This window comes from Leishmania infantum, chromosome 7 (assembly GCF_000002875.2).
Source record: "Leishmania infantum JPCM5 genome chromosome 7".
Lineage (NCBI taxonomy): Eukaryota > Euglenozoa > Kinetoplastea > Trypanosomatida > Trypanosomatidae > Leishmania > Leishmania infantum.
This window is the reverse complement of record NC_009391.2, coordinates 79,793-105,673: the sequence shown is the minus strand read 5'-3', so window position 1 is coordinate 105,673 and position 25,881 is coordinate 79,793. Positions and strand designations below refer to the sequence as shown.

At 61.6% G+C, this 25,881-nt stretch overlaps 5 protein-coding genes across 5 annotated transcripts; all 5 read right to left on the bottom strand.

The window, feature by feature from the left end:
- Positions 1 to 253: 253 nt before the first annotated feature.
- Positions 254 to 6,931, bottom strand: LINJ_07_0270 (conserved hypothetical protein; the record flags this gene model as incomplete). The annotated part of the gene is made up of 1 exon (XM_001463211.1): positions 254 to 6,931. One exon carries the CDS (start codon positions 6,929 to 6,931, stop codon positions 254 to 256), a length of 6,678 nt encoding a protein of 2,225 aa, XP_001463248.1.
- Positions 6,932 to 8,392: 1,461 nt separating this feature from the next.
- On the bottom strand, positions 8,393 to 9,430 carry LINJ_07_0260 (conserved hypothetical protein; the record flags this gene model as incomplete). The annotated part of the gene is made up of 1 exon (XM_001463212.1): positions 8,393 to 9,430. One exon carries the CDS (start codon positions 9,428 to 9,430, stop codon positions 8,393 to 8,395), a length of 1,038 nt encoding a protein of 345 aa, XP_001463249.1.
- A 3,046-nt stretch (positions 9,431 to 12,476) lies between these two features.
- LINJ_07_0250 (metallo-peptidase, Clan ME, Family M16C) lies at positions 12,477 to 15,575 on the bottom strand (the record flags this gene model as incomplete). Its single annotated transcript, XM_001463213.2, has 1 exon — positions 12,477 to 15,575. One exon carries the CDS (start codon positions 15,573 to 15,575, stop codon positions 12,477 to 12,479), a length of 3,099 nt encoding a protein of 1,032 aa, XP_001463250.2.
- Positions 15,576 to 17,985: 2,410 nt separating this feature from the next.
- On the bottom strand, positions 17,986 to 21,744 carry LINJ_07_0240 (putative cobalamin-dependent methionine synthase; the record flags this gene model as incomplete). The annotated part of the gene is made up of 1 exon (XM_001463214.1): positions 17,986 to 21,744. One exon carries the CDS (start codon positions 21,742 to 21,744, stop codon positions 17,986 to 17,988), a length of 3,759 nt encoding a protein of 1,252 aa, XP_001463251.1.
- Positions 21,745 to 23,303: 1,559 nt separating this feature from the next.
- LINJ_07_0230 (putative Golgi/lysosome glycoprotein) lies at positions 23,304 to 25,178 on the bottom strand (the record flags this gene model as incomplete). The annotated part of the gene is made up of 1 exon (XM_001463215.1): positions 23,304 to 25,178. The coding sequence occupies one exon, from the start codon at positions 25,176 to 25,178 to the stop codon at positions 23,304 to 23,306; it is 1,875 nt and encodes a 624-aa protein (XP_001463252.1).
- Between the last annotated feature and the right edge of the window lie 703 nt (positions 25,179 to 25,881).

Here is a 25,881-nt window from a genome sequence, read left to right as displayed (position 1 = left end):
CTTTCCTTATTGCACCTGACCAGACAACAGCCGCCACCGTTGTGGCCAACACACACCTCATACATCACACGCCACCGCATGCGCGCAACGAGGGACACCCAGGCATGCAGTGGTGCTGCCTTTCGCTCCACCGCTTTCTCTCCTCAATGGACTTGTGAAGCAGTGCTCCTTCGCGGGACTTCCTGCCACGGCGTTGACGGTGCGGTGTAGAGAGGGCGCACTCAGCAGCGACTCGTCGTCGTCATCCCTGCCGTCATTCACTATTGAAGTTGCGGGTGCTCTTCGCGGCCACATCGCTGACCACTTCCGTCATGCACATCCTTTCCATGCCCACCGTTGAGGGCTTCGGCGAGAGTGTGCGAGCTGCCTTCACATAACTGAGCTTCACCGACCCGCCACCGTTGACACTGTAGCTGCCGAAAGCGCTGCCTTTGCCGTCGTGCGTGCCGTTCAAGGCCGTCAGCTGCGAAGATGACGGGCCTTCCTCGTCGCTCTCCGCTGCCCAGGTTGAGGTAGCCTCGCCCGAGCAGGCAGCGCCACCGCTAACCGTGACAGGCCCGGCGATTTCGCTTGCCTGATGCGGCAGCTGTGCGTGAGCGATGTACCATGCGAAATAGTCGCGCACCGTGATGATCAGCATACCGGCCGTCGGCGTCAGCAGCGAGACCAGGGACGAGAAGAACTGCGGGTGCAGCGCCATTGCCTCGAAGGCCTCCTGCCGTCTTGCCCAACCGGCCACCGACGCCATCGACGTGGATTGCCCCGTCAGCAACCGCACCAGATACCCCAGGACAACAGACAGCTGCTGGTACATGCCTGAGTTGCAGGTGCGCACGTGTTGCTGCTCTTGCGGCGGCAGTCGCTGGAGCGAGGCGCCGTCGGCAGCGAGGGAGGTGCTGCTCGCCCCCGCCGTCACAGCCCCGGCGCCGCCGCCGACTGCCAAGGACGGCGGCGAGGGCGACGGCGCGGCGGCGTGGGTGGCAGCCTGCACCTGCCGAATTCCCTCGATGATGTCCGTGGTAACCTCCAGCAGCTCGGCAGAGGGGTACTCGGTGGACAGAACGGCCAATTTCAGGTAGCACTGTAGGACGCTGCGTATCGCCGCGTGCGGCAACAGGCCGCTGTTTCTGGTGAACGCTAGCGCCTCCCGTCTCGACTCCACCGACTGCATCGCGTACTGCTCCACCTCGTGCGGGTGGTTAACGCGCCACAACACGGCGAAGAGCGTGCCGCCCGCCTGAAGGCACAACTGCAGCAGCACCGTGACAGAGGCTCGGGGCAGCTTCCAGTCATCTGTATTCATGTCCGGCACCGCCACCGCGCCGGCAGACGGCGTGGCGCTGCCAGCAGCGGCGGCGGCGCTCGCCACAACACCCTGCAGCTCTTTCGGCACACCGGCCAACATTTGGGCGAGCAGGTTCACATACTCGATGAGCGCCTCGTCCGGGACGAAGGCGGCGCCGTCGGCGCGATGTGTCTCTTCGCTGGTGGCGCAACCCCCGCGACTCGATGTCGGGGTAGCGGCCGCGCCATCCCGCTCTTCGGTTGCCGTTGCTGCCAATGTACTTAGCGCCACTTGCGCCGCTGCTGCAGCCGCCCCGCGCACGAGCCACTGCGGCTCTGCCCGGTCCATCAGCTCCACCGTGTGAGTAGCCTGAGCACAGTACGCTGCCCATCCTGACGCAGAGCTGATCGCCGGCGCGTCCAGCCAGCGCCGGCCCACGAAGCTGGTGTCGGGCGACACCACGGAGGTGAGCGGGACGCGCACCGCATACAGTGCCATCGCCAGGCAGTCGAGCACGCACTGCGCCAGCTGCGGGGACCGCGCAGCGCTGTTCTGCGGTAGGCAGACGGAGACGCATTGGGAGAGGGAGCGGACGGCGATGAAGCGGCATTGATGGGGGCTATTGGGGCTCAGGAGGATCGGCAGGAGGCAGCGGCGCATGACCGACTCGGCGGCCATCGCCAGGTCGTCCCCACTGAGGCCGGTGAGCAGCTCGTTGGCCAGGAACCCGAGCGCTGCTGGCACGGTGGCCCGGAATGACGTCCGCGAGCACCGCCGCATCGACGCCGGCACCGGCATCTGGAAGAAGAGAAAGGGGATAAGACTCGACTGCGTGCGTGGCGCCTGGCGGTGGTGTGCGGCGTGCCCGATGGTGCCCTCTAACACGACCTCCGCCAAGTCCAACGCCATGGGGCACAGCTGCGCCGGCCGCATCTGCAGCGAGAGGGTGCGCAGCTGGTGCATCACCTCCGCACGCGTCTGTTCTCGCTCGCACTGCAGCAGCAAGCACAGCCGCGCTAGCGTGCACTGGACGACATAGTGCGGGTTCTCTTCAATGGACGTCACCACTTGCTGTGTTAGCGCGTTGCGCTGTTCCATCAGCCGCGCAGCGGTGCTCGGGTCCGCCACGGCGGTCACCGGAGAGGCCGGACCGGCCGTACTACACCCCGGCGATGATGACGACGCGGCCGTCACGGACATTGCTACCGTGGTCGTGCAGATGCTGCTCAGGAGTGCCACACACACTTGAGCGCTGTCCGCGTCTCCGCACATACCGCCCATGTAGGCGAGCTGAGCCAGCAACCACAGCAGTGCGGCGCGCACCGGCCCTGGAAGTCGATCGGAGGATGCGGTGCCGGTGCCGCCGCAGAGTGCGACCAACTTGCGCAGCACCAACAGGGCGAGACTGCCTGCCTCGACGGCGGTGCTGTTACGGTCGCACAACGCGACGGCGAGCGGGTACAGCACCTCTTGCCACGACGCCATCATGGTGTAGAGGGAGAGGTGCTGGCCAGCGGCCGTCATCTCTGCCGTGCGTACCGTGCGCGACAGCACCTCCTTGATGGCTTGTAGCGTGTGCATCTGCAGCAGCGTCGCGGCCCCCTCAGAGGCGGACGCGAGCGTCACGTCATAGACGCTGCGCAGGAAGCGGAAGCTTTGCACGAATTCGGCTGGAGCGGTATCCACCGTCGGCGTCTCCGCCGTCTCCGCCTTCCCCGCCGCCGCCGCCGCCGGTGCCGGGACCATGACCCGGCTAGTCGAGTAGGACACCCACATTGTGCACAGCAAGTCCACCAGGCACTCAAAGAGCACCTGCAGTCCGTCGTCGCTGGAGCTGTGCTTCTTCATGAGCTCCACGTAGGCCGGCGCCACCACCGCAGTGAAGTCGCGCACATTTACGAAGTACACAATGTCCGTTCTGCGATTCGCGTGCACAATGCGCGTGTACTCGAGGGCCCGACGCAGCACCGCCAGCGCGGAGGAGAGGTTCGCGACGTCGCCGACAGCGTAGCCGCTGATGGTGGTCATGACTCCTTCCATGGCGCGGTGGATTGCCTCCGTAGGCCGGTCAGTCTTCGGCGCGGAGTCGTCAGCCGCTCGCCTCTCTTCAGTCTCGACGCTAAGACGCGTGATGCCCTCGATCCGTGTGAAGACGTCTTCGACGAGGGGCGGGGTCGCCGCCGCCGCGGTGCGGCGCACCTCCAGAATGATCTGGCACACCGCAACCCAGCATCTTACCGGAAAGTTCACGGCGTATGTGGTGGCGGCCACGACCAACACCGCTCGCCGGCAATGCTCCCTCACCGGCGTCGCATCCGCCATGCGCAGCAGGGTAAGCAGCGTAACGGTGCACTCCGTTGGCAGGTCGAACGCGGCTGCCATGCACAGCAGCGACTGCAGCCCTCGCACACACTGCAGCAGGACATCCGACGGCGCCGCAGTGGTGCCCTCGTACATGGCAGGGCCGAAGACGGCGCACACTGAGGACCAGGTGCTGAGGAAGAAATCTTTCGCTACAGCGCACCACCACCCCTCCGGGGCAGGCGCGAGCGGCTCCTGCTGGGTTCGCAGCTTCAGCAGCTGCCGCGTCTCGCTCACCATGCGCTGCCGCTCCACCCCAAACGCCAGCTGCCGCTTCTCCTCCTGCGATACAAAGAACATGTCGAAGGGCCCGCGGCTGGTGCTGTCGGTGCTCGCGTTCGCGTCAGCGGCAACGCTCTTGATGCTCTCGAGCGGGTGCGTGCTGATGCGGTCGAAAATATCGTCCACGAAGCTGTCGGCGAAGCTCTCGTCGTCGTTGCAGCGGCGCAGCTGGCCGCGAAACGCCTTCACATCTAACCGCATCCCTGCGGAAGGGTTGTGGATGTTGGTGTTGAGCATCACCGTAGCGACCACGACAATGAACACCGCCGTGTCGCTTTTAAACGGGAAGATGTCGCTGTCGATGCCGTGCCCGCGGTTTGCCTCATAGTAAGCGGCGGAGAAGTACTCGAGCAGTCGTTCGATGCGCTGCCCCTCTTTGGGCAGCTGCACACGCATGAGGAGCTCGCTGATGGCCTCCAGCACACTGAACCCGGCCAGTGGCAGGCGCCGCAGGTAGGTTCTGCAGACTTGCAGCGGAAACACCTCCGGCGTCGTCAGGAACTCCGACACCGCCTCAGGGTTGAGGGAGCTGACTTGGTTGAGAAAGTCGGCGACGGCCTCCACCTTCGCTGCGGCAGCAGACGTAAGCGGTGGGAGCAGCGTGTGCTCCCACTGGCTGCTGAAGTCGGCGTGCGAGGCAGGAATCGCGTTCTCCTCGGCAGTTACGTTGAAGAGCTTGTAGATCGCCTTCTTGGGAGCAGCGTTGAAGCGGTCGACCTCCTGCTGCTCCTTGAGCTTAGACTCGCGACACGTCATGGCAGGCAGTGAGGCGAGCACATCCTTGCCGCTCTCCTCCTCGGGAGGCGTCTGCGTCGTCAGGAGTTCGACGATCCGGACGAGTCCGTGTAGCGCCATGGCAGGGAGTGAGAGTGAGGCCGGGTTGAGGGCGGCCGCGACCAGCGAGGACGGCTCCGAGGACGTGGTGCCGTTCGCAACTTCAGCACGATGCTGTGCCCCGTCCAACTGAGCCGCAGGCGCCGTCATCACTGCACTTGGCGCCGCCTCTTGCTGGATTTGCAGTTGTTCCCGCACCACGGCGTCCTGCATGAGCTCTTCCTTTGGCGCGGCCCGCACGATGCGGGAGAGGGCGCTGGTGAGCTGCTGCATGATGTTCAGCTGATGGGCGTGCACATTGAGGTCGTACAGGCGGTACAAGTGGAGGATGAGAGGAATGGCGCCGCCGCCGCCGTCGGCGGGGAGGGTGCTGCCGCTGCCCATGAACGTTGTGACAAAGTGAAGCACGATAGTGCGCTTCACATACTGCGGGGTGTTCGAGGACTCCAGCAGGCGCAGTACAACGTTGCTGTAAAGGAGACCCACCTCCCGGCCAATCACCACTGGGCAGGCGGTGGTTAGCAGCCCGAGCGCATCCAGCCCGGCAGCCAACACTGCCGGCTGGCTTGAGGAGACGCAGTTGAGGATGCCGCCGTACAAGGCCCGGTACCACCGACCGTCTAGCAGCACACACCGCAGAAGCGGCAAATCGTGGGCCGCGACGCACTTCAACATGTCCGTGAGAAGCCGAGTAGCGAGAAGCTCGCCTTCGTTGCTGTCCCCGCAGCACGCCGCCACGGCAGCGAGGTAGTCGGCGGAGAAGCTGCTGCCGAGGCGGATGAGCACCTCGCCCGCCGCTGCTCGCCACGCCAGTGGGGTAGCGCTGCTCGCACTAACGGGCGCCGCCACGACAGATGGCGAGTCACATGTGGAGAGCGACTTGGCAAGACAGGGCTGCCCGCCCGCCGCCGTAGTCGCCACCGTCACAGGCTCGCAGAGCGAAAAGAGGTCGTGGGCGGCGTCCTTTTTGAGTGCCACAAGCGGCGCCGGTGCTACCTCGGCACGGACGGCGGCAACTGTCGCCAGAAACTTCACAGATGGCTCAATGACGTCACCGATGTTGCGGACGCTGTGCACCAGAGATGGGCCCCATCGCCGCCGCAGCGCTTCAACGCGGCGCAGCACGTGTGCCGCCACACGCTCCGGTGATACGCTCTCAAGGGCGTCGTGCACCGCGTCCACGTCCTCCAATGACCCCTCCGCCGATTTTGCCGCGGTATCGGAGGACGTGACGAACGTGCGCAGCAGATGATACTCCTCCCTCTCTACGCGTGACTGGAAGTACACCTGTGCGCGACGGGTCTGCTTCACCACGTCGACACACAGCTGCACAGGAAAACGGGCACTGGCCGCTTCTGACAGGACGGCGCTGGAGGTGATGAGTCGAACACAGCCGAGCAGAGCCTTCGTGGCCACGTCGATTTCCTTTGCAAGCTGCACGAAGAGCGCCGACAGAGCTGCCTCTGCGTCGCCCTCCTCCTCGGCGGCGGTGGTGGTGCCGATATACGTGTGGTGCACGACGTGCTGGAGAGAGGCCATAATCGTCGAGCAGCACCGCACCATCAACAGGCGCACAAGACTTTTACCAAACTCCTGCAGTTTCGCCCTCTCCGGTACGTCACTATCGAAGAGCAGTCGCAGGTAGCTCACAAGGCCTACCAACTTGCGCGCATCTGCCCGCTCATGCGTCGAGGTGACTGCCGCGGTGGCGGTGCTGGATCCTCCAGGCGTAGCCGGCGACGCCGATGCACGCGCAGGGCCGTCTGCAGCCGATGACGTTGTTGCCGTCGCTTGCTCTGCCGCTGGTGCTTCGGGTGCCTGGGTCAGTGCTGCCTCTGCCTGCTCTTCGTCTTGCTGCTTGCTGGCTGCCACCGTTTCCGACAGGGGCGCTGCTGCTGCAGGGGTCTCCGTTACGGATGAGCGCAGCGGCGTCGGTGGTGGTGGTGGTGGTGGTGCGGCGGCGATGAAGGGGCGTGGTGCACTAATAACGCCGACGTCCTTTAGCCATGCCTCGGTGGCGCTACGCACGTCGCTCAGTTTTGCCTTCTGCGCACTGCTGAGGGCATCGCTGCTCACCACGGAGCTGATCCGCGTGAGCAAGGCGTTGAGCTGAACGAAGAAGGCTACCTTGTTTTCCACCTCCACATTTGTGGGCTGATGATGCGCCATCGTCGACGGCAAGATGGTACACGGGTGGTAGTGAGGAAAGATGAAGGAGACCGGTGCTAGAGCACCGACTGCAGATTCCCCGCACACGATGATCTACGAGAGCCTATTTGGTGTGTGTGTGTGTTTGGCGCACTCCCTACTCAAATACGCGAGAGCCGAAGACGACCGGACCTCTGCGACTGCGTAGATGAGCGTGTGTGCACACGACACCTGTGCACCTCCGGACCCTCCCCGCCGTGGTTTTACGTGGCGGCGCAGGGAGAGCGAAGAAAAAGGGGGGATGCGCAAGACGCAAGCGAAAAAGAAGGAAGCCCACGCGCGTGCGTGCCGAGAGGTGCGAGGGGAGGTGCACGGGGAAGGGGAGGTGAATGATGAGGGGGTGGGGAGAAGGTCAAGCAAATATATATATATATATATGTACGTGTACGGTGTATATATATATGGGGGACTACTACGCACTGGATGTGTGGCAAGGAGGTTGAGGATGGACGATACGAAGGGAGGATGAGATGGGGGGGGTGAGTGAGGTGGGGAGGGGGCAGCAGCACCAACAGGCTCACCGCTGGGCACGGCAATGCCAACAGAAGCACCAGATGGGTGCCAGGTTCACGCACGTGAAGACAATAATACACTGGCAAGGGGGAGAGGCGGCGCTGAGGAACAGTATATGGGCTGATGAGAGGGAAGGGGGGGGGATGGAAAGCGGGCTAGCCACGACACGCGCCACAGTAACGTTGCTGCAGAGGGGGAGAGACAGTCGCTCGCACCCCCAAATGCAAATCGCAAGTGACCGATCAACGCGTACCTCGACAATACGGGAGTCGTGGGTGGGGGCTGGCGTGCCAGTGTGTGTGGAGTCGCGAGGGATGCGTGGATGCCGTGTTTCAGAGGGAGCGGAGGAGGATGAGCAGGAAAGTAGGGAGAGGGCAATGCACAAGAGCGCACACTCTGTGGAGGGCATCGCACACCCTTGGCGTCCACGCACCCGTTCAGATCATTCTGCACCGCTCACACAGGGCTGTCACCGTCTGCGTCTTCACCCCACGCCGCCGCGGGGATGTGCGCTTGTGGATTCTAGCGTGAATAGTACCGCTGAAGAGCGTCTTTCTGCTTTTCTGCCGACGTATTTCGAATCGGTTGTGCGTACACTTGAACATACATACCAGCGTGGTCGAACTTGGGCGCGCACAGATATTGGACACGGAGGGGTTGCCCGTACATGAGGGTGCAGCCAAAGGCAGAACGAAGACACAAAAGGGAGGGGTCGGGGTACCCCGAGAGAGGGAGAGCTATGCGTGTACTGCAGCGCCCGATGTGCGTGCGTGCGTGCTTACCATTGGTATGCGGACCCTTGACACCGCCGCTGCTGCGGGTAACTCCCCTTCCTTTCCTTTTGTAGCACCATGTAAGAGGTTGGATGCTACTGATGATCTCGCCCTGCCTCTGCGCCTGCCCCTTTCACTACCGGCCGAAACCCGCCAGCACATCGCTGGAGCACTCCAGAAAACGCCTCGGCAGACTCTTGCGCTCATGCGGAGGCGCGCTGTAGTGGTATTTGACCTTCTTGCGCATAATGAATAGGAACTCGTCCATCTCCATCGACCCGTCGCCGTTCTTGTCGAAGACGGCAAAGATGATGTCCATAGTGGCCTGAGGCAGCGCCGGCACGCCGGCCATAGACATAAGCCGGCGAAAGTCCCGCTTCGTCACCGACATGCCGCTGCTCGAGAACATCTCCACGTTGGCCGCCAGCTGCTCTGCGTAGAGCATCACTTCGTTCAGGCCTAGCCACATGTCGAGCGTCACAACGTCGCCGCTGCCGTGCAGGCGGCGTATGTTACCCACCAGGTAGTACGGCAAGTGAGAGCCGAGCACCTGCCTGGCAATGAGCGCCGCGAACTCCTCGGCGGTGATGCGGTTGCGCTTCTCCACATCATATTGGCGGAACTCGGCCTTCCACACCTCCGTGCGCACGCTGTGGATCAACGCCTCCAGCTCTCTGAAGGAGCACCTGCGCGGTGCTGTTTCGTCGCCGAAGAGTGCCCGAACGATGCCGTTGCGGCGCGTCGAAGGCTTCAGAAGCGAGCGCACGACTGCCTCGTCCTTCGTGGTCCCGCGCAGCACGTTGGCGAACTCCTCCAAGGAGAGGGTGCCCGACTTGTCGGTGCCCACGATGTAGAAGAGCGCTTCCACCTCATGCGGGTCGCTTGTGAGGAGGCTCATGAGGAAGCGGAACTCTGGGAAGCTTATGTAGCCATCCCCGTTCGCGTCCATGGACTCGAAGAGGCGCTGGAGGTCCTGCACAATGTCCGGGTTCGGCAGCACCTTCTCCGGCGAGGCCAGCAGCGCGAGCACAAAGTCCTCCACGGTCATGTACATGGGACCACCCTTGCGCTTCCGCACCGATGCATAGTGCAGGAATCGCGAGCGCACGTCGCGCAGATAGTACGGGATCAGATACGTCGGCGTTTCGTACGAGCGGCACAGCACCACCGTCATACCTGCCGAAACACACAGCGCCACCCCGACACACCAGCCAGCCAACGTGGCCCACAGAAGGCGCTGTCGTCCGCCGGGGTATGATGACGATGCCACGAGGGCGGGCACCAGATGGACATCACGCGCCTCATCGCAGATGGCGCCCTTGAATGAGCACGACAACGGCATAGATGACGACGACGCAAGGCCACGACTGCAGTTGCTGCTGCTGTCCGCGCTGCCTTCAGTGCCTCTGCGCTGAGCCACCGTGACGACTCTTGGTACCGCGTACAGACGCCGCTGCACCACAGCGGAGAGCTTTCGCCTCATCAATCCCAAAGAGAGAGGGGTGGGGGCGGTGCTGCGTGAACCCTCAGCAACGTCGAGGCCAGAGGGCGACAGAGAAGACCGAAGAGAGGGATGCGAGGCAGAGCGGGGGATGTCGGCGCACAGCGTTGCAGGAGCGAAACAGGTGTGACGCACCAAAAACGACAAAGAGAAGGAGCAGTTGTTTGTGTGCGTGGATGTCGAGGGTGGAGGAGGAGTGCCGTTGATGGGGGTGGTGAAGCCGTGACGCGTACGTGCACCCAGAGAGAGAGAGAGCTGCGTCGCTGCAGCAAGCGCAGCTGGTGCGAGTGGCGGCGAGCGAGTGAGGGTTGGACAGGCTGGGAGAAGAGGGTCCCACGGTGACAGCGGTGAAGCGCCGGCCAGCAGCCATGACACACACACACACACACAGACACGAGCAGCATCCACACCATCTGTGAGGAAGAGGAGGTCCGGGGACGGGCACGACGAAGACCGAGACGCGTTTATCTTTCCCTGCTCACACTCGCTTCGTCGCTTGGCAGCAGAAGACGAGAAAAGCGGCGCCTGCCTGTGCCTGTGGCGCTCAGAAGGACCAACAGCTGCTCCTGCAGCGACAGCCAGTCGTTGTGCAGCTCGTTGCGCAGACGCCACAGGCCTCTTACGGTAAAGAAGAGAAGCCCACGGATGCTAGGCAGCACCGCCCTCGAGGTCGTCGCAGGCGACTTCGGCGGCCTGCCACGCTGGCAGGGGGGAGGTGCGATCCGACCACACACCAGCGCGGTGATTCGTGCGGATAGTCGCTACCTGCTGCCACGCCCGCTCGAAGAGCTCGCCGGTGCGGCACGACCTCAACAGCGGGTACGGCACACACGCCTTGGGACAGCGCAAAGAACGAGGTGAACACGAAGTCAGTGCCAAAGTTGGCGGTCATGCTCACACAGACGGCGAGGAGTGCGGACACCTCAACTGATCAATGGTAATGTGGGCTATCATAAGCGGGAGGGAGCGGAAGTCAGTGAAGAAGGACACGAGCATGCCCCAGGTGGTCATCCAAACAGCGCCTTGCCCGACTATGATGCTGCCGCACAGCTGGTGACCCAGGAATACCTTCGTGCTTGAGATGCCAGTGACTCCTAGCAGCGAGCCAGCCTTCAAACGCGACTTGATGCAGTCACTGAAGGTCAATATGCACGGGTTCAGCATCACCAGCGACGCCCTCTTGCTGTCGATCCAGATGTAAGGAGGGATGCTATACCGCACTCGCCAGAGGTGCTTGTAGCTGTACCCCTCTTCCTTCACATCCCGCCCCGTCTTCACCACCAGCGGGGTGTTGCCAGCGTCGTCGCCGTTGCTGTCTCTCTACGGCAGGGCCTGACCCGGGACGAGTGGGCGCATGCTCAGGCGCGAGTGGCGGCTACGGACGACGCAGCCGCCAAAAGAATTGATTGCTGCCTTCGCCACAACGTCCACCGACTCGTCGGCGACCGAAAAGAAGCGGACAGCCGCGTCACCAGAGTCATTGCTGGGGCGCATCTCATGAAGCCCGTGAGAGTGATATGCTCCGGCGCCTTGTCTCTCCTATTCGCCGAATAGTCGTCGGCGCTACGCTTGCGGGCGCTGCTACTGCTGCTGCTGGTTTTGCGGGCGGCTGTTGTTGCACTGCGATCCATGCTGGCTGCCCTGTGAGAACTGCGCCACCTCGGCCACAGCAGCTGTGTCTTCTCAGCTGGCCCAGTGATGGCGAAGGCAGTTCGTTTCTTGTCGCTGCCGCCACCGGTGCCTATTTCCTTTGTCCTTTGGCACGCAGGAAGGGGTCCGTGTCACATCTCGACACGCAGACAGACACGCACAGTTGAACATTGACAACAAGATGGGCTGTGGCGAATGGGGAGGAGGGCGGCCCGTCGTTGAGCTCGACCTGCATGAATGTGTGCGTGTGTGCACATGTGTAGTGCTCGGCTCGTAGGAAGAAGAAGAGGAGGGATGTGTGTGTGTGTGTGTGTGTGATGGGGGTGCAAATACGTACAGGCATCCCTTGGCGACAGAGTATCGGAAAGCACTCGCCCTCTAGCCACGCAGTATGTGTGCCGGCATCCGGCGCGGGTCCAGAGAGACGCGGGCAACCCCCACACGCAGACACGGAGGCGGGGAGAGAGGGGGCTGCGGGAGGGCTGCTAAAGGTACGTTGGGCGGGAGGTGGGTGGGCCGCGGTGTGGTGTGATCATCATCAGACCAATGTGACGAAAAACGGATGTACACACGCCGAAACGCGCAATACGCACAAACGTGCGTGTGGGCGCGCTATAGGTGCAGAGGAGATGCGCAGGGTTGCGTGTTGTTGTCCGCGTCAGCAACGGTGAGGAGAAAGTGGTTGGCGAAGTGCGCTGAAGACTGCCCCACCCTCTCACGCACCGACGTCACGGACGCACAGTGTCGGCAGCGGCAGTGGCTCTCCTTTCCTTGGGTCAACAGCCCGCCGCATGAGAAAGGGGAAAAGGCCCAGGCGCAGACTCACCCGAGAAGACACATGCATGCATGTACGCGCAGAGGCACGCGCGCAGGCGGCTACAACGCTCTCCTAACTAAATTCGTTCGCACGAACGCACTCACGACACCCTCTCTGCTTGAAGGCTTCACACGACAAAGAACATCGGATTAGGGGTTGCACACACGCTTCGCTCGAACGGGAGAGAGGCGCAGCTCGGCACCTCTGCTTTAGAGCACACACACACACACACACGCACACGATCAGGCAGCTCTACGAGACCTCGGGTGACACCGCGGCCGGATCGCTCGACTCGCCGGCGGGTCGGAGAATGCTGATGATGGTGGTGGATTGAGGCGTGAAGTAGTGGGCCACATTCACAACGTCCTCTGCTGTCACGGAAAGCAGGGCATCGCGCAAGGCCTGCTTCGTGTCCTGCCGCAGATCATTATAGAAGTATGCCTCACCGTACGAGTCCGCCGCATACGGGGAGTCGATGGAGGAGAAGAGGCGCAGCTTCGCCTCGCTTACGCGCTCCGCCGTGACGTTCTTCCGGTCGCTGAGCCAATCGCCAGCCTCGAGGAAGGCTTTGGCGGTGAGCTCCGGGCTGGGGTCGCGGTAGCTTGACATCGAGACGCCGCCCACCTCGCCGTGGAGCGTGGCGGTGCAGTTGGAGCCGTACGCGCCACCCTCCTCTCGCACACGGCGGTGCAAGTACTCGTTGCAGAGCAGGGTGCAGCCCACCCGCACCCGTGCCTGGTCGGGACTCTCCCACTTCAACTTGTTCGGCATGGCCAGGCCCACAAAGGACGTGTCGATAGGCAGCTTCTTGATGATCTGCTGGACCCCCTTCTCCGTGGAGCGTGGTGGCAGGAACAGGTGCGTGCGCGCGGCAGAGTCCGTCCGCGGGAACGCGTCGAGGAACTCCTTTAGCATCCGCTCAACCTCCTCGCGGTGTGCATCCTCGCACGTCGCCCAAACGAGACTGCGCGACATATCAGCCGCCATCTCCTGCGCAAAGACAGCGTAGTTGGCCAGCAGCGCGCTCACGGTCTCCCGGCTCACTTCCGGGCTTCCCTGAAGCTTCTCGAGCATCTCCGACGCATGCGCGGACTGGGACAACCCCCACCAGTGTTCGCGCAGCTCGCCGCGCCGGGTGAGCTCCCCCACGGCGCGGATGACGGCGTAGCGGTTGCCCTCTGCCTGCAGAGACTGGATCACCGACGAGCATGCCATCTTGAGATTCGACAGCGCACGGGAGTAGACATCGGCGTCGTCGGCGCTGAAGCGCGGCTCCAGCAGTGTCACGCTCAATAAGTCCAGCGCCTCCTCCAGCTTTTCCTTGGTGGTGTAGAAGCTGTAGCTAGTGCCGGTGATGGTGGTGCTCTTGTGCGAGTACGACTCGTTAAGCAGCGGCTCAAAGCCGAACCCGCTGCACGCCAGCTTCACTGCAATGGAGTGATCTTTGTAGGAGAGCTTTCCGGCACCGGTGCGACCGATCAGCGACTCGAGCAGCATCACGCTCTGCGGCACCTGCCCCAGCTCCCCGTGCTCCATGGCGCTGGTAAGAGAAGTGTTGAAGGGGATGAGCCCATGCACGTACACGAGGCCATTCGTTTGGTGCGTGATTGTGTACACCTGGCCGTTGGCGCTCGAGAGAGAGCTGCGACACGGCACGGGCTCCGCAAGCGACTCGGTGGGGATGTCCTCGATGCGCAGTGTGGGCAGCACGTCGTGCGGCTGCGGCGCGCGGAGGCGTTGGAGCCCCTCCTTCGTCTCCTTCTCCACCCGGTCTTTGTCGGCCTCCGTCGCCGACGCGTTCACCGCCTCATCCGCTTCCTTCAGTTGGTCCTGCAGCCTGTTCAGATACTCCTTCTTGGCTGACACGGACACGACGGCGCGGTGGGGGTTGCTCAGCAGGTGCGTCTCAATGCGCGGCAGCAGCGAGGCCGCATTGTCGTCCGCCAGCCGCCGGAGGTGTGGCAGCCAGTTGATGAAGTCCAGCGGGTTGTTCTGCGCCCGGCACAGACCCATCGCACACAGGCCTGTGCACGTGTTGAGCCCGTAGTCGGCAGATCGGTGACGGTGCTGCAGCTCCTCCTGGAAGATAACGGAGCGCACGCGTCGCTCGTCGAAGCCGTCCCTCTGCACCGTGCGGAGCGCAGACTCCACAGCCTGCAGCACGTCAGCCTCTGCGTCTGCCCGGTCCTCATCCATGCCAGCCACACCATAGGTGATGATCGGGGAGGACAGATAGAAGGCGTACCCTTGCATCGGGGCGTACTTGCTGCCAATCTGTGACTCGATCAGGTTCTTGAACATGGGGGAGCTGGGACCGCTAGAGAGAAGGCTGTCCAGCACGCTGAGAGCCACGACATCCTCCAACTTATTATTTTCCTTTGGTACCGCGTAGGAAACGGCAACTCGCTTCTGCCGCCGCGGGTTGCCCATGGCGTCCAGCGGCCCCTCCAGGTGCACGAGCTGGGGCTCCGTGAAACGGTGCTCGTCCGCCAGTGTCGGCACTATGACCGGCGCCGCGCGCTCGAAGTCCGCGAAGTACGAGTCTAACGCTTCCATGTGAGACTCAGGGTGCAGGTTGCCGTATGTGAAGGTGATGCTGTTGCTTGGGTGGTAGTGGCGCCTCTGGAAGGACAGGAGCTCGTCGTAGCTGAGACCCAGAATGTCGGGCGGGTAGCCGCCGGATATGTAGGTGTAGTGTGTGTGCGGCAGCATGGCGCGCATCAGCGAGTGCACAAAGTGGTTGCTGGGATCCGACACAACGCCGCGCATCTCGTTGAAAACGACGCCGTTGTTGATAAGCCGGCGAGTGCGCTTCGCCGGCTGCGCAGCGGCGTCTTCGCTGTCCCCCGACTTGTCCTCGAGTTCCACTCGGTGACCCTCCTGCTTGAAGTCCTCCTCTCGCAGCAATGGGTGGAGGACGGCGTCGAGGTAGACGTCGAGAAGGTTTTGGAAGTCCTTGCGATTGGTAGTCGAGAAGGGGTACAGCGTGTAGTCGGACCCGGTCATGGCGTTCATAAAAGAGCTAAGGGAGCGCTTGAGCATCATGAAGAACGGATCCCGCACCGGATACTTCTTGCTGCCGCATAGTGTTGTGTGCTCCAGCACGTGGGAGGTGCCCTTGTTGTTCTCCGCCGGTGTTCGGAAGCCGATGCAAAAGGTATTGTTATTGTCCTCCACGTCGATGTGGTAGTAGAGAGCGCCGGTGCGGACGTGCTCCATTTCGTACGCCACGAGGTGCAGGTCATCGATGCGCCGGATCTTGAGCAGCGTGAAGCCGTGCATGCTTCTGAAGACGAGGTCTTCGCGCCTGCTCGTGCGCAGCGACAGACATCGTACCGATCTGCGCAGCATACTACCGAAGAGGACGATATATACCGACACACGCGAGCAGCTGTCACAGGGAGCACACCCGAATGGGAAGGGAGAATAACAAAGGCCTGGAAGAGGAAGCGGCAGTGGCGGCGGCGACGATGACGGAAGCACACACGTTGTGCACGGCGTTCGCCCTCCAGCTGCTGGTGCACTCTGTGGGGAGGGGTTTGTATAGGCGAACGTAGGCGTACCTGTGTGTCGCCTAATGAAGGAACGAGACGAAGTGATGACTGGTGAGGGTGGCAGCCGATGCCAGTTCCCCAATACACACGCGCTCGCAGAGGGTGGGGAGTGGATGAGGGGAGGGGGTAAGAGGAAAGCAGAAGAGAGATGAGCAAGAGATGTTGGAGGAGAAGGAGGGGCGCTTGTAGAGCTGCATGCGGCCAAAATCAGCACCGGTGGCCCCCGGTTCGATAGCGAGGAGAGGCACGACGAGGAGGTGGTCGGCGACAAGCCAGAGAATCGGGAGCTCACGCACGTGGCGGTGACACGACGAGGTGGTATGCGCACCAGAATAGAAGGGATGAAGAGTTGGCCATGCTGAAAAGAGTGCGTGCATGCGCGTGGCCGTGCCCGTGACGGCGGTGGGCACTGACGAGAGAAGAGGAGCAAAGCGCACGCCAGAGGAGCAGAAGACGGACGAGAGGGGGGCAGCGGCGTGCCGGCACCCGGAGCAGAGCGGCGGGTGATATGAAGAAACAGTTGTGTGCGCCTGAACACGCGCGTGCAGCGTGCCTTGTGCTGTGGGCGATAGCGGAAGAGAGGTGTGGCGTGGAGTGCGAAAAGGCATGCAGAGGGAGAAGGGGTGGGGGCTTTCCGAGAACATAACTCGGCTTTGCCACAAAGAGTGCCACGCGTTTGCGTGGGACAAGTGGCTTCAGCGAGAGGTTGAGGGATGTGGTGGAGGGTTCGCACAGGTCCACGTGCGCGGCGGCATACGCTCCTCCGCTTTACCAAGTGCTCCTCTCCACAGTCGCCCGCAGGTACGTGGCGCGTCATCAGTGACATGGGTGACGACGCCTGCCTTCTTCGTTTTATTTTCGCTGTTTCGCTGCCACGTTAGAAGACCTGTTGGCGGCTTCGTTGATTTCCGCGTTGAAGGAAAAGATAGACATAGACAAGTGCCGCTCGTGTGCGTGTGCGTGCGAGGAGAGGAGGGAGAGTTGTCTCCCATCTTCTTGTCCTCGTGCTGCCATACATTGCTGTGGCGTTGGAGGGTGTTACCCCCCTAACCAACGCGCAGCAGGACCTTAACAGATACAGACCCACACAGATGCCAAAAATGGGAGCAATAAGTGCAAGGAAGAGCGAAAACACGAAGATGAGATGGGCCAAGTACGGGTCAGCGGGGGTTTCGCCAGCCCACCACGACGGCATGCGCGTAGAAGCAGGAAAGCACCCAACTACGCCAGAAAGAGAGAGGGGAGATCCAAGCGAAAGAAACGGAACCGCACGCACGTACACAGACACCGCCACAAACAGCTTCAGATATTCCCAACGTGCAAGTCAGTATCATACCCCAAAAGGGGCTGCCCCTGCATGTACGAGTGTGTTGGTGCAGCGCAGCCGAGTTGGAAACAGGATGCATCCCGAGTAAGGTTGATCGTATTCGTTTCATTTAGAAAGGCGACGCGCCCAGGCAGCTCATCCCCTCCCTCCCCCCACAGCCATCTCTCACTAGCCTCTACCACCTCTCCACGTGCTGCGCACAGCTACCACGCCCCTGTGGCCCTTCCTCCCTCCGGCTTGGAGACGGAGAAGAGGCGAAGGGCAGAGAGGGGAGGGCAGGAGCGTGGATGGTAAGCACGCGGAGGTGGCTGCAAAGGGATTCTATAAAGGTGGGTGAAACAAAGAGAAGAGGAGGCGGCAACAAGAACATGCACACACGCACACGCACAGAGCGCTGCACCAGCGGGTTGCGTGCGTCTCGCCTACTGCAGCCGTCGCCAGAGCAACACATACACGCAAAGGAGGAAGCACAGACACATCCGTACGGAGAGAGAGGCGCAGCTACACGCCAAGAAACAAAACAGCGGTGATGGTGATGTCTGCACGTGCACGGAAGCGCATGCCTCGACGCTGCCACTACTCTCCTCTCCACTCCATGTGTAGTGCATTCAGTGCTTTAACTTTTATTCTTCAGTGCGAAGCATGCAGCGGAGAGGCGAACATGCGCGCGCGCACGCACGCACAGGCGAAGCAGCCGGCGCGTTTGAGGCGACGGGTATGGAAAAGGCGAGGCGGACATGGGAGAGGGGAGAACGTCGAGGGAAGGAATCAGTAAATAGTGACGAAGAACGCGAAGGGGTGGCGCCTCCAGAGGGGCACGCAGGCGCGCCCACGGCAACAGCACCACACAGTCATCACACTCTATCGAAGATCACGCGGCTCAGTTGTAGGCCAAGGACGAGCTGAGCTGGCTCTCAGCCCGGTCTAGATTCCAGCCCTTGCGCTCGGCGTAGTCCTTTACTTGGTCCTTCTGGATCTTGCCCACTGCAAAGTACTTGGACTGCGCATGCGCGAAGACGAGTGCGCTGACAGATGCCGCCGGCATCATTGCGTACGACTCAGACAGCCTTACCCCCGTGCGCTCCTCCACCTCGCCGATGCGCCACATTGTGTCCATCTCCGTGTGGTCCGGCTGCGAGGGGTACCCAGGGGCAGGTCGAATACCTTGGTACTGCATCCGGATCAGGTCGACCGTCTCGGCTGTCTCCTTCTCCGCGTAGCCCCACAAGTCTGTGCGAATGATGCGGTGCATCTCCTCCGTGAAGGCCTCGGCGAAGCGGTCTGCCAGAGCCTTGATCATGATAGAGCGGTAGCTGTCGTTGTCTTTCTCGTACTGCTCGCTCATCTTGTCCGCTCCAAAGATGCCGACAGCGAGACTGCCGAGGTAGTCTGGCGCCACCCCTTTCGGGGCAATGAAGTCGGAGATGCACAGGTACGGCTCGCCTCGCTCTTTCTCCGATTGCTGGCGCAGCCCAAAGAAGGTGGCGATCTTCTCGTTACGTGTGTCATCCTTGTACACCTCGATATCGTCGCCGACACTGTTCACGGGCATCAGCGTGACAACAGCCTTGGCGCGGAAGCTACGGGTGGCAATGATGTCCTTCAGCATCTCCTGCGCGTCGTCGAATAGCCGCTTCGCCTCCGCGCCGACGGTGGGGCAGTTGAAGAGCTTCGGAAAGCCACGGTTGGGGTACGTGCCGCGCACCTGCCAGACGGAGAAAAACGGGTTCCAGTCGATACGGGTGGCGATCATCTCGAGCGAGTAGTCGCTGATGGTGATGGTGCCGAGCTTCCTCGGCCGCGGCGCCGGCGGGTTGGCGACGAAGTCGATCTTCAGCGCGTTCTCACGGCAGAAGGCGAGGGGCTTGTAGACACGGTCCTTCAGGTTCGCCAGGTAGTCCTCCGCGATCTCTTGGTAGGTCTCGCGCACCTCCTCCCAGAACTCCTCCTCGCTGCTCCCGAGCATGTTAGATACCGTGACCACGGCCTTGCTGGCGTCCAGCACGTGCACCGTCTTGTTGTAGTGCGGCTGAATCTTAACCGCCGTGTGCTGCTTCGACGTTGTCGCCCCACCCACCATCAGCGGGATACCGAAGCCCATCCTCTTCATCTCCTTCGCCACGTGCACCATCTCGTCCAGTGAGGGCGTGATGAGGCCGGAGAGCCCGATGACGTGTACGTCGTGCTCCTTCGCAGCCGCCAAGATCTTTTCACACGAGACCATCACACCGAGATCGATCACCTCGTAGCTGTTGCAACCCAGGACGACGCCAACGATGTTCTTGCCGATATCGTGCACGTCGCCCTTTACGGTCGCCATGAGCACCCGCTTCGCTCGCGAGGTCGACGCGCCGTTCGTATCCGCCATAAGAGCCGCCTTCTCAGCCTCCATGTACGGCACCAGCACCGCCACCGCCTTCTTCATGACACGTGCCGACTTGATGACCTGGGGCAGGAACATCTTGCCACTACCGAATAGCTCGCCAACCTTCCCCATGCCATCCATCAGTGGACCCTCGATGATGTGCAGCGGCCGCTCGTACTTGCCACAAGTTCGAGCCTCCTCAACGTCATCCTCGATGAACTCGACGATGCCCTTGATCAAGGCGTGCGAGAGACGCTCCTCCACTGAGGCGTTGCGCCATTCGTCCACCTTAGACACCTTCGCCTCCTCGGCGCCACCGCCGGACGCTTTCTCCGCCTTGAGTCGCTCTGCGTACTCAAGAATGCGCTCCGAGGAGTGGGGGGTGCGGTTGTAGATGGCATCCTCGACCAGCTGCAGCAGATCGGGCTCGATGTCGGTGTACACCGGCAGAGCACCCGCGTTCACGATCGCCATGTCGAGACTTCCATCAGCGATCATTTTCTTCAAGAAGGCGGAGTGCATCGCCATGCGAATGGCCTCGAAACCGCGGAAGGAAAAGCTGAGGTTCGAAATTCCGCCGCTCACCTTGGCGCGGGGCAGATTTGCCTTGATCCACGCCGCCGCATTCATGAAGTCTATGGCGTAGTTGTTGTGTTCCTCCATGCCGGTGCAGATCGTCAGCACGTTCGGGTCGAAGACGATGTTCTCCGGTGGGAAGCCGTCCGCCACCAGCATGTCGTACGCACGCTTACAGATGCGGGTCTTGCTGGCATAGTCTGCCGCCTGACCATTTTCATCAAAGGCCATCACCACCACGGCGGCACCGTAGCGCCGGATTAGGCGAGCCTGGCGCAGGAACTCCTCCTCACCAACCTTCAGCGAGATCGAGTTGACGATCGGTGTTCCCTGGGTGCACTTCAAACCCGCCTCGATGACATGGAACTTGGACGAGTCGATCATCACCGGCACTCGCGCTACCTCCGGGTCAGAGGCAATCATGTTCAGGAAGCGCGTCATGGCGGTTACGCCGTCGATGAGGCCATCGTCCATGTTCACGTCCAACACCATGGCCCCCTCCTCGACCTGCTGGCGGGCCACCGCCAGGCACTCCTCCCACTTCCCCTCCTTGACGAGGCGCTTAAACTTTAGCGAGCCGCTGATGTTGCATCGCTCTCCGATGTTGCAGAAGCCGATGTGGTGGGTGAAGTACAGCGCCTCGAGCCCGCTGATGACCATTGTCTCACTCGGCTGCCCCCTCAGACGCGGCGGGATGCCCTTCACGGCTGTGGCAATGGCACGGATGTGATCTGGGGTTGTACCACAGCAGCCGCCGACGAGGTTGACCCACCCGTTCACTGCAAAGTCGCGGATGTCACGGGCCATGTCCTCCGGCAGCTCGTCGTATTCACCCATCGCGTTCGGCAGCCCCGCGTTGGGGTGGCACGTCACGTAGGCCTCGCTGATCTCTGCAAGGCGTTCGACGTACGGGCGCATTTCGCGACAGCCCAGGGCACAGTTGAGACCGATCGAGATAATGTTGCCGTGCCGCATCGACGAGTAGAAGGCGTCCACTGTCTGGCCGCTGAGAGTGCGACCGGACAGGTCTGTAATGGTGCCGCTCACCATGATCGGAACGCGTGTGTAGCCCTTGTCCTCGAAGAGTGTGTTCACTGCGAAGAGGGCCGCCTTGGCGTTGAGGGAGTCGAAGATGGTCTCGATCAGCAGCACATCTACGCCTCCGTCCAGCAGGGCCGTCGCCTGCTCCGTGTAAGCGGCTACAATTTCGTCATATGTGATGTTGCGGTAGTCGGGGCGCTCGACGGAGGGCGAGATGGAAGCCGTTCGGTTCAGCGGGCCCAAAACACCGGCGACGAAGATGCGCCGCCCCGTCTCGCGGCTTGCTTGCTCCGCCGCGTCGCGGCAGATTTTCGCAGCGGCGAGGTTGATGCGACGAACAAGGTGCTGTGTCTCGTAGTCGGACTGACTCACCGCCTGCGAGTTGAACGTGTTCGTCTCCATGACGTCGGCGCCGGCGATGGCATACTTGTAGTGCACATCCTGCACCTTCGCCGGCTGCGTGAGACAGAGCAGGTCGTTGTTGCCCTTGAGATCCTTCGTGGCATTCTTGAACTCCTCGCCGCGGAAGTCCTTTTCCTCGAGCTTGTAGCGCTGCAGCATAGTGCCCATGCCACCGTCCAGCACGAGGATGCGCTTCTGGAAGATCTCCTCCAGTTCCTCGAAGACGGGGCTTCGTTCGCCATGCATGGCTGACATGTGCAGCTGCGCGGGGAGAGGGTGCGTGAAAGAAGATCAGTGGTAATAAGATGACCAATATAGCAGCACATCAAACAACGAACGAGCACGTGCATTCAGCTTCAAAGATGCTTCGTTGCGTCAACCCGGTCCCCCTCTACATGCACGCCACCGGAGGCGACACATGAGGACTGGCACACAATCGCGGTGCAGTGTGAAGGACTGTAGCACGATTGCGCTTCTTCTGTGCGCATGCGCTCTGTTGACCTTTGTGCACTGCACGGAGAGGAACATACGCAGAGAAAGAGAGAGAGCAGCCTCGTTTTGTTGTTGTTATGACCGCGTCCACTTCTCTGCCGCACAACGTGAGGTCCAACGCCGCTCCACCCCCGACCCTGTCGCAGGCCGCATCCGCGTGGTGCGAAGCACCGGTAGACACGCGTTGCAGCAGTGCGCCGACCCGGTCGCCCGAGGAGGGCCCGTGCCCTCAAGCGCCGCCCACCCACCCCGCGCACCGTAGGGTGGCTCTCAGGCGCCCCACACCAGCAGGCGGTGCGAGGGCCGGGTGTGGCATACGCTCGAGTCGCGCGGACACTTTTTGCCTATCCAATGAGAACCACAAACGCGTTCACTGCCGCCGCTCGCCCCGGCGCCACGCCGTCCAGGACCCGCCCGCCGACATCCGCAGCGACGACTCGCTCTCACTCGCCCACGTCGTAGGCGCTTGGCACGCGCACCGCCAGAAGTGGCTCGGCATTCGGCCGGGATGGGGGCGGGGAGAGGGGGCTGCTCGGCGTCCACCCAGACCGAGCTGGACACACCGGACCCGGAGATGCCACGCGCGGAGGTGTTTGTGCCCACGTCATGAGGGCGGCGTGAACTAGAGACAGCAGCAAGAAAAATACGGAAGATGGGCAAGGGAGCGACAGCAACAGTGCCCATTATGTTCAAGTACGTACATGATCGAAGCACGCCCTCCGTACTGCCCACACGAGCAAGCCGCCCTCTATAGCGCCTTCACTGCCTCTCATCTATGGCAGTTGTGTGTGGGCTTATGCCCACAGCACCTGCGCTGGATGCGGCCGTTGTGAAGTGCGGGCGTGTGTCCGGGAGGGAGGGAGGAGAGGGGAAGGGAAGCAAAGAAGGGCCCCGCAAAAGCGGTCATTCCAAGCACAAAGGGTGGGAGAGCACAGAAACAACACCTAAAGGGAGGAGAGGTACCGGGGAGGAAGAGAGAGTGCCAGGTGCAACCGGGGTATTGACACCAGCAGCGGTTGCGGTGGAGACGACCCACACTAGTCTCCAGGTGCGCCCATAATCCGCGTCAGCTGTGGAGGAGCTGCTGACCGAGCGCCGCGTGGCACATAGAGAGAGGGCAAGCGAGCGATGGAAGCAGCCGTGATAATATCGGCAACGGCGCTGAAGGGGACACACACGCACTTTGTGTTCACTTCCGTGTGCGCCACGCCGCTGTGCCTAAGCCAGGAAAAGAACGAAGAGATGCTTAGGAGAGAGGCGCGCAGAGGGGACAGGTGTGAGCGATGAGCCTCCAGGCTACCCCCTTCGACCCTGTGCACCCACTAGTCTTCAATCTCGATGACAGAGTTGACGATGCATGTCGGCTCTGCCTGAGGCGCCACATCGTACTCGTTGCGCATGGCAGACCTCGGTGCGGCGTTGAAGTCGTACATGTCGTCAATGTCGTCGTCGTCCAGGCCGAACTGAACAAAGTGGTGGCGCCGCTCCATATAGCGGCCCACGGCGAAGACTACCATGCCGCCTGCTGCCAATATGCTCACACAGAGTAAAATGAGCCCGAATACATTGCCGCTGCTCCCCTCGTCCTCGTCGAACGCCAGCATGTGGGTGCTACCCTGCACCGATTCGATCCCGTGGTCCTCGAGTTGCTTCTTCGACAAGGATACAAAGTAATTGAGGCGCTCGATCGAGCTGCACTCGCGCACCGCTGCGTTCTCGTTCTCCTCGCAGTTCAGCACCAGGAAGACAACTTGTTTGCCCTCGCTGTTGTGCTTCAGGTACGCCAGTGTGAACATGGACCGCCTCAGACAGAGGAGGCTGCTCAGCGTGCTCAGGAAGTCGCTGGGCAGCTTCTTCGTCGTGAGCACGATCTTGGCACTCTTAAACTTGGACCACGGGCGCTCCACCGTTTCGGTCGCCATGGGACACTCCTCGTGTGTGGAGGGATGCGTCGGTGTGGGAGCAGGCGCCTTGGTGGTGGACTCCCCGGGCCTATCAGCGATGGCGACGTCCTCGATGAACGGCACCTCGGTCCACGCATTGGCTGCTTTGCGCTTGTAGCACACCTTGTAGGAGCCACCCTCAGTTATGGTCGACTTCCACAGGGAGTAGGTGGTATTCGGTCCGTAGTTGTCTTCTGGCTCCAAGTCGTCGGCAAGAGGGACGCCACCGGCGGGTCTGCCCGTATCGCACTCTTTCGTGAACTCCACAAACTTGGCTTCGTCGCCGTTCTTGCGGGTGTCAAGGCCGTAGCCATAGAACTTGATGGTCGTCTCAGTGCCGACCAGCACCTCGCCCTTCTCGTTGGCACCACCGACGACGTCGTAGTACGCCGGGTTCCCGGCATACACGGTGATGACACCTATCTGCGTCGCCACGTGGCTGTTTTGCGCGCGATAGCACACGCGGTATGTGTTAGGCTCGCGGAAGGTGATGGCGCGCACGCTGAACTGGGCCCGGTTGCCGTAGACATGAACTGTGTCGGGTATCGCGGTGAAGTAGTCCATGTAGAGCACGTCGCCATCCGGCTGCGCGCACGTACCCTGCGAGAAGTCGACAAGCGAGACAATATCGGTGCTCTGTGGCACCTGACCAACGCCGTGGTCGAGCACAAGAACGCTTCGATCGGCGCTCTTCGAGTATACTGTGCGTGGTGACACTGCTACCACAGTCGGTGTGTTGTTCCCCACCCTAGCCTTGTCCGCCATCTCGTACGAAAGGAGTGCGCGTACTTGCAGGTTGCATCGGGTGTCTGTCGCTAGGTTGGTGAACATGACGGAGAATTGACTGCGAGTGGGCATTGCCACTTTCAACTCTGTCAGGGAGCCGCCCCTCATGTCGCGAATCGAGAAATTGCGCTCCACGGTAGCGCCGTTGCCCGTGGTGTAGACGGCGTGGATGGTGAGGGCGTACATGTACTCGGTCTGGTGCTCAACAAGGCAGTAGTCCTTGTCTGTGTGATCGTTTTTCACAGACACAACCTCGTACGCCAGGCAGGTCATTGTCAAGCTGTGCGTGCGGCCCGAGAAGCTGTGCAGGGTTGATGTCACCTGCGAGCTGGCCGAGGTGGTGTGCTCTATGACTCCGCACGCGGGATAGAGCCTCTTACCATTTTCGGCAGCCAGGGAAAAAGTGGAGCAGAGGGCCAGCGACAGACCGATGACCACCAGAAGCTTCAGAGACTTCATTCGGAACATCGGCACAAGTGAAACGTGTTTCCGTGCGCCCACGCGGAGGGACGAAGAGGGAGGGGGGGGGCGCAGCAGCCGAACGAAAGGGCGAAAGTAAGGAGGGGCGAAAACGCGCAGCGACAATAGCAACGACTACGCAACCAGGAAGAAAGGAAAGAAAGTCAAAACACAGCTAGCTCCTGCTCGGCCTGTGTGTGTGTGTGTGTGTGGTCTCGCTGGGCGGATGCGCTGTCAAGGGGAAAGAGCAGGGAGGGAGGGGAGTCCGACGATGCCAGGGTAACATGGAGCGCTATCCCACGAAGAAAAAACTAGACAAAGGAGGTCAGAAGGAACGTATAAGCTGCAGAATGGGGATAAGACACGGCGAGGCGATAAAAGGAATGCGTTGATGGACCCTGCTTCACTTCCGCAGAGACACGGGGACAGAGAGAGATGGAGAGAGGGGAGGAGCGGGGGGGGCAAGAGAAAGTCAGTAAGGGCGGATGAGAAGAGGAGAGATGATTACGTTTCTATGATGGTGGTGCAGCGAACATGCAGGATGGTGGCCCGCACACTGAGGCTATTGCGTGTGTAGACAGTGTTGACGGAGGGCATCCGCACAGCTGCAAGTCTTTACGCATGCACAGACGCGTGTGATACAGAGAGGGGGAGAGAAGAAAGCAGCGCTTCACAACTTCATTCATCATCAATGCAGGTGAATGCCGGAGCA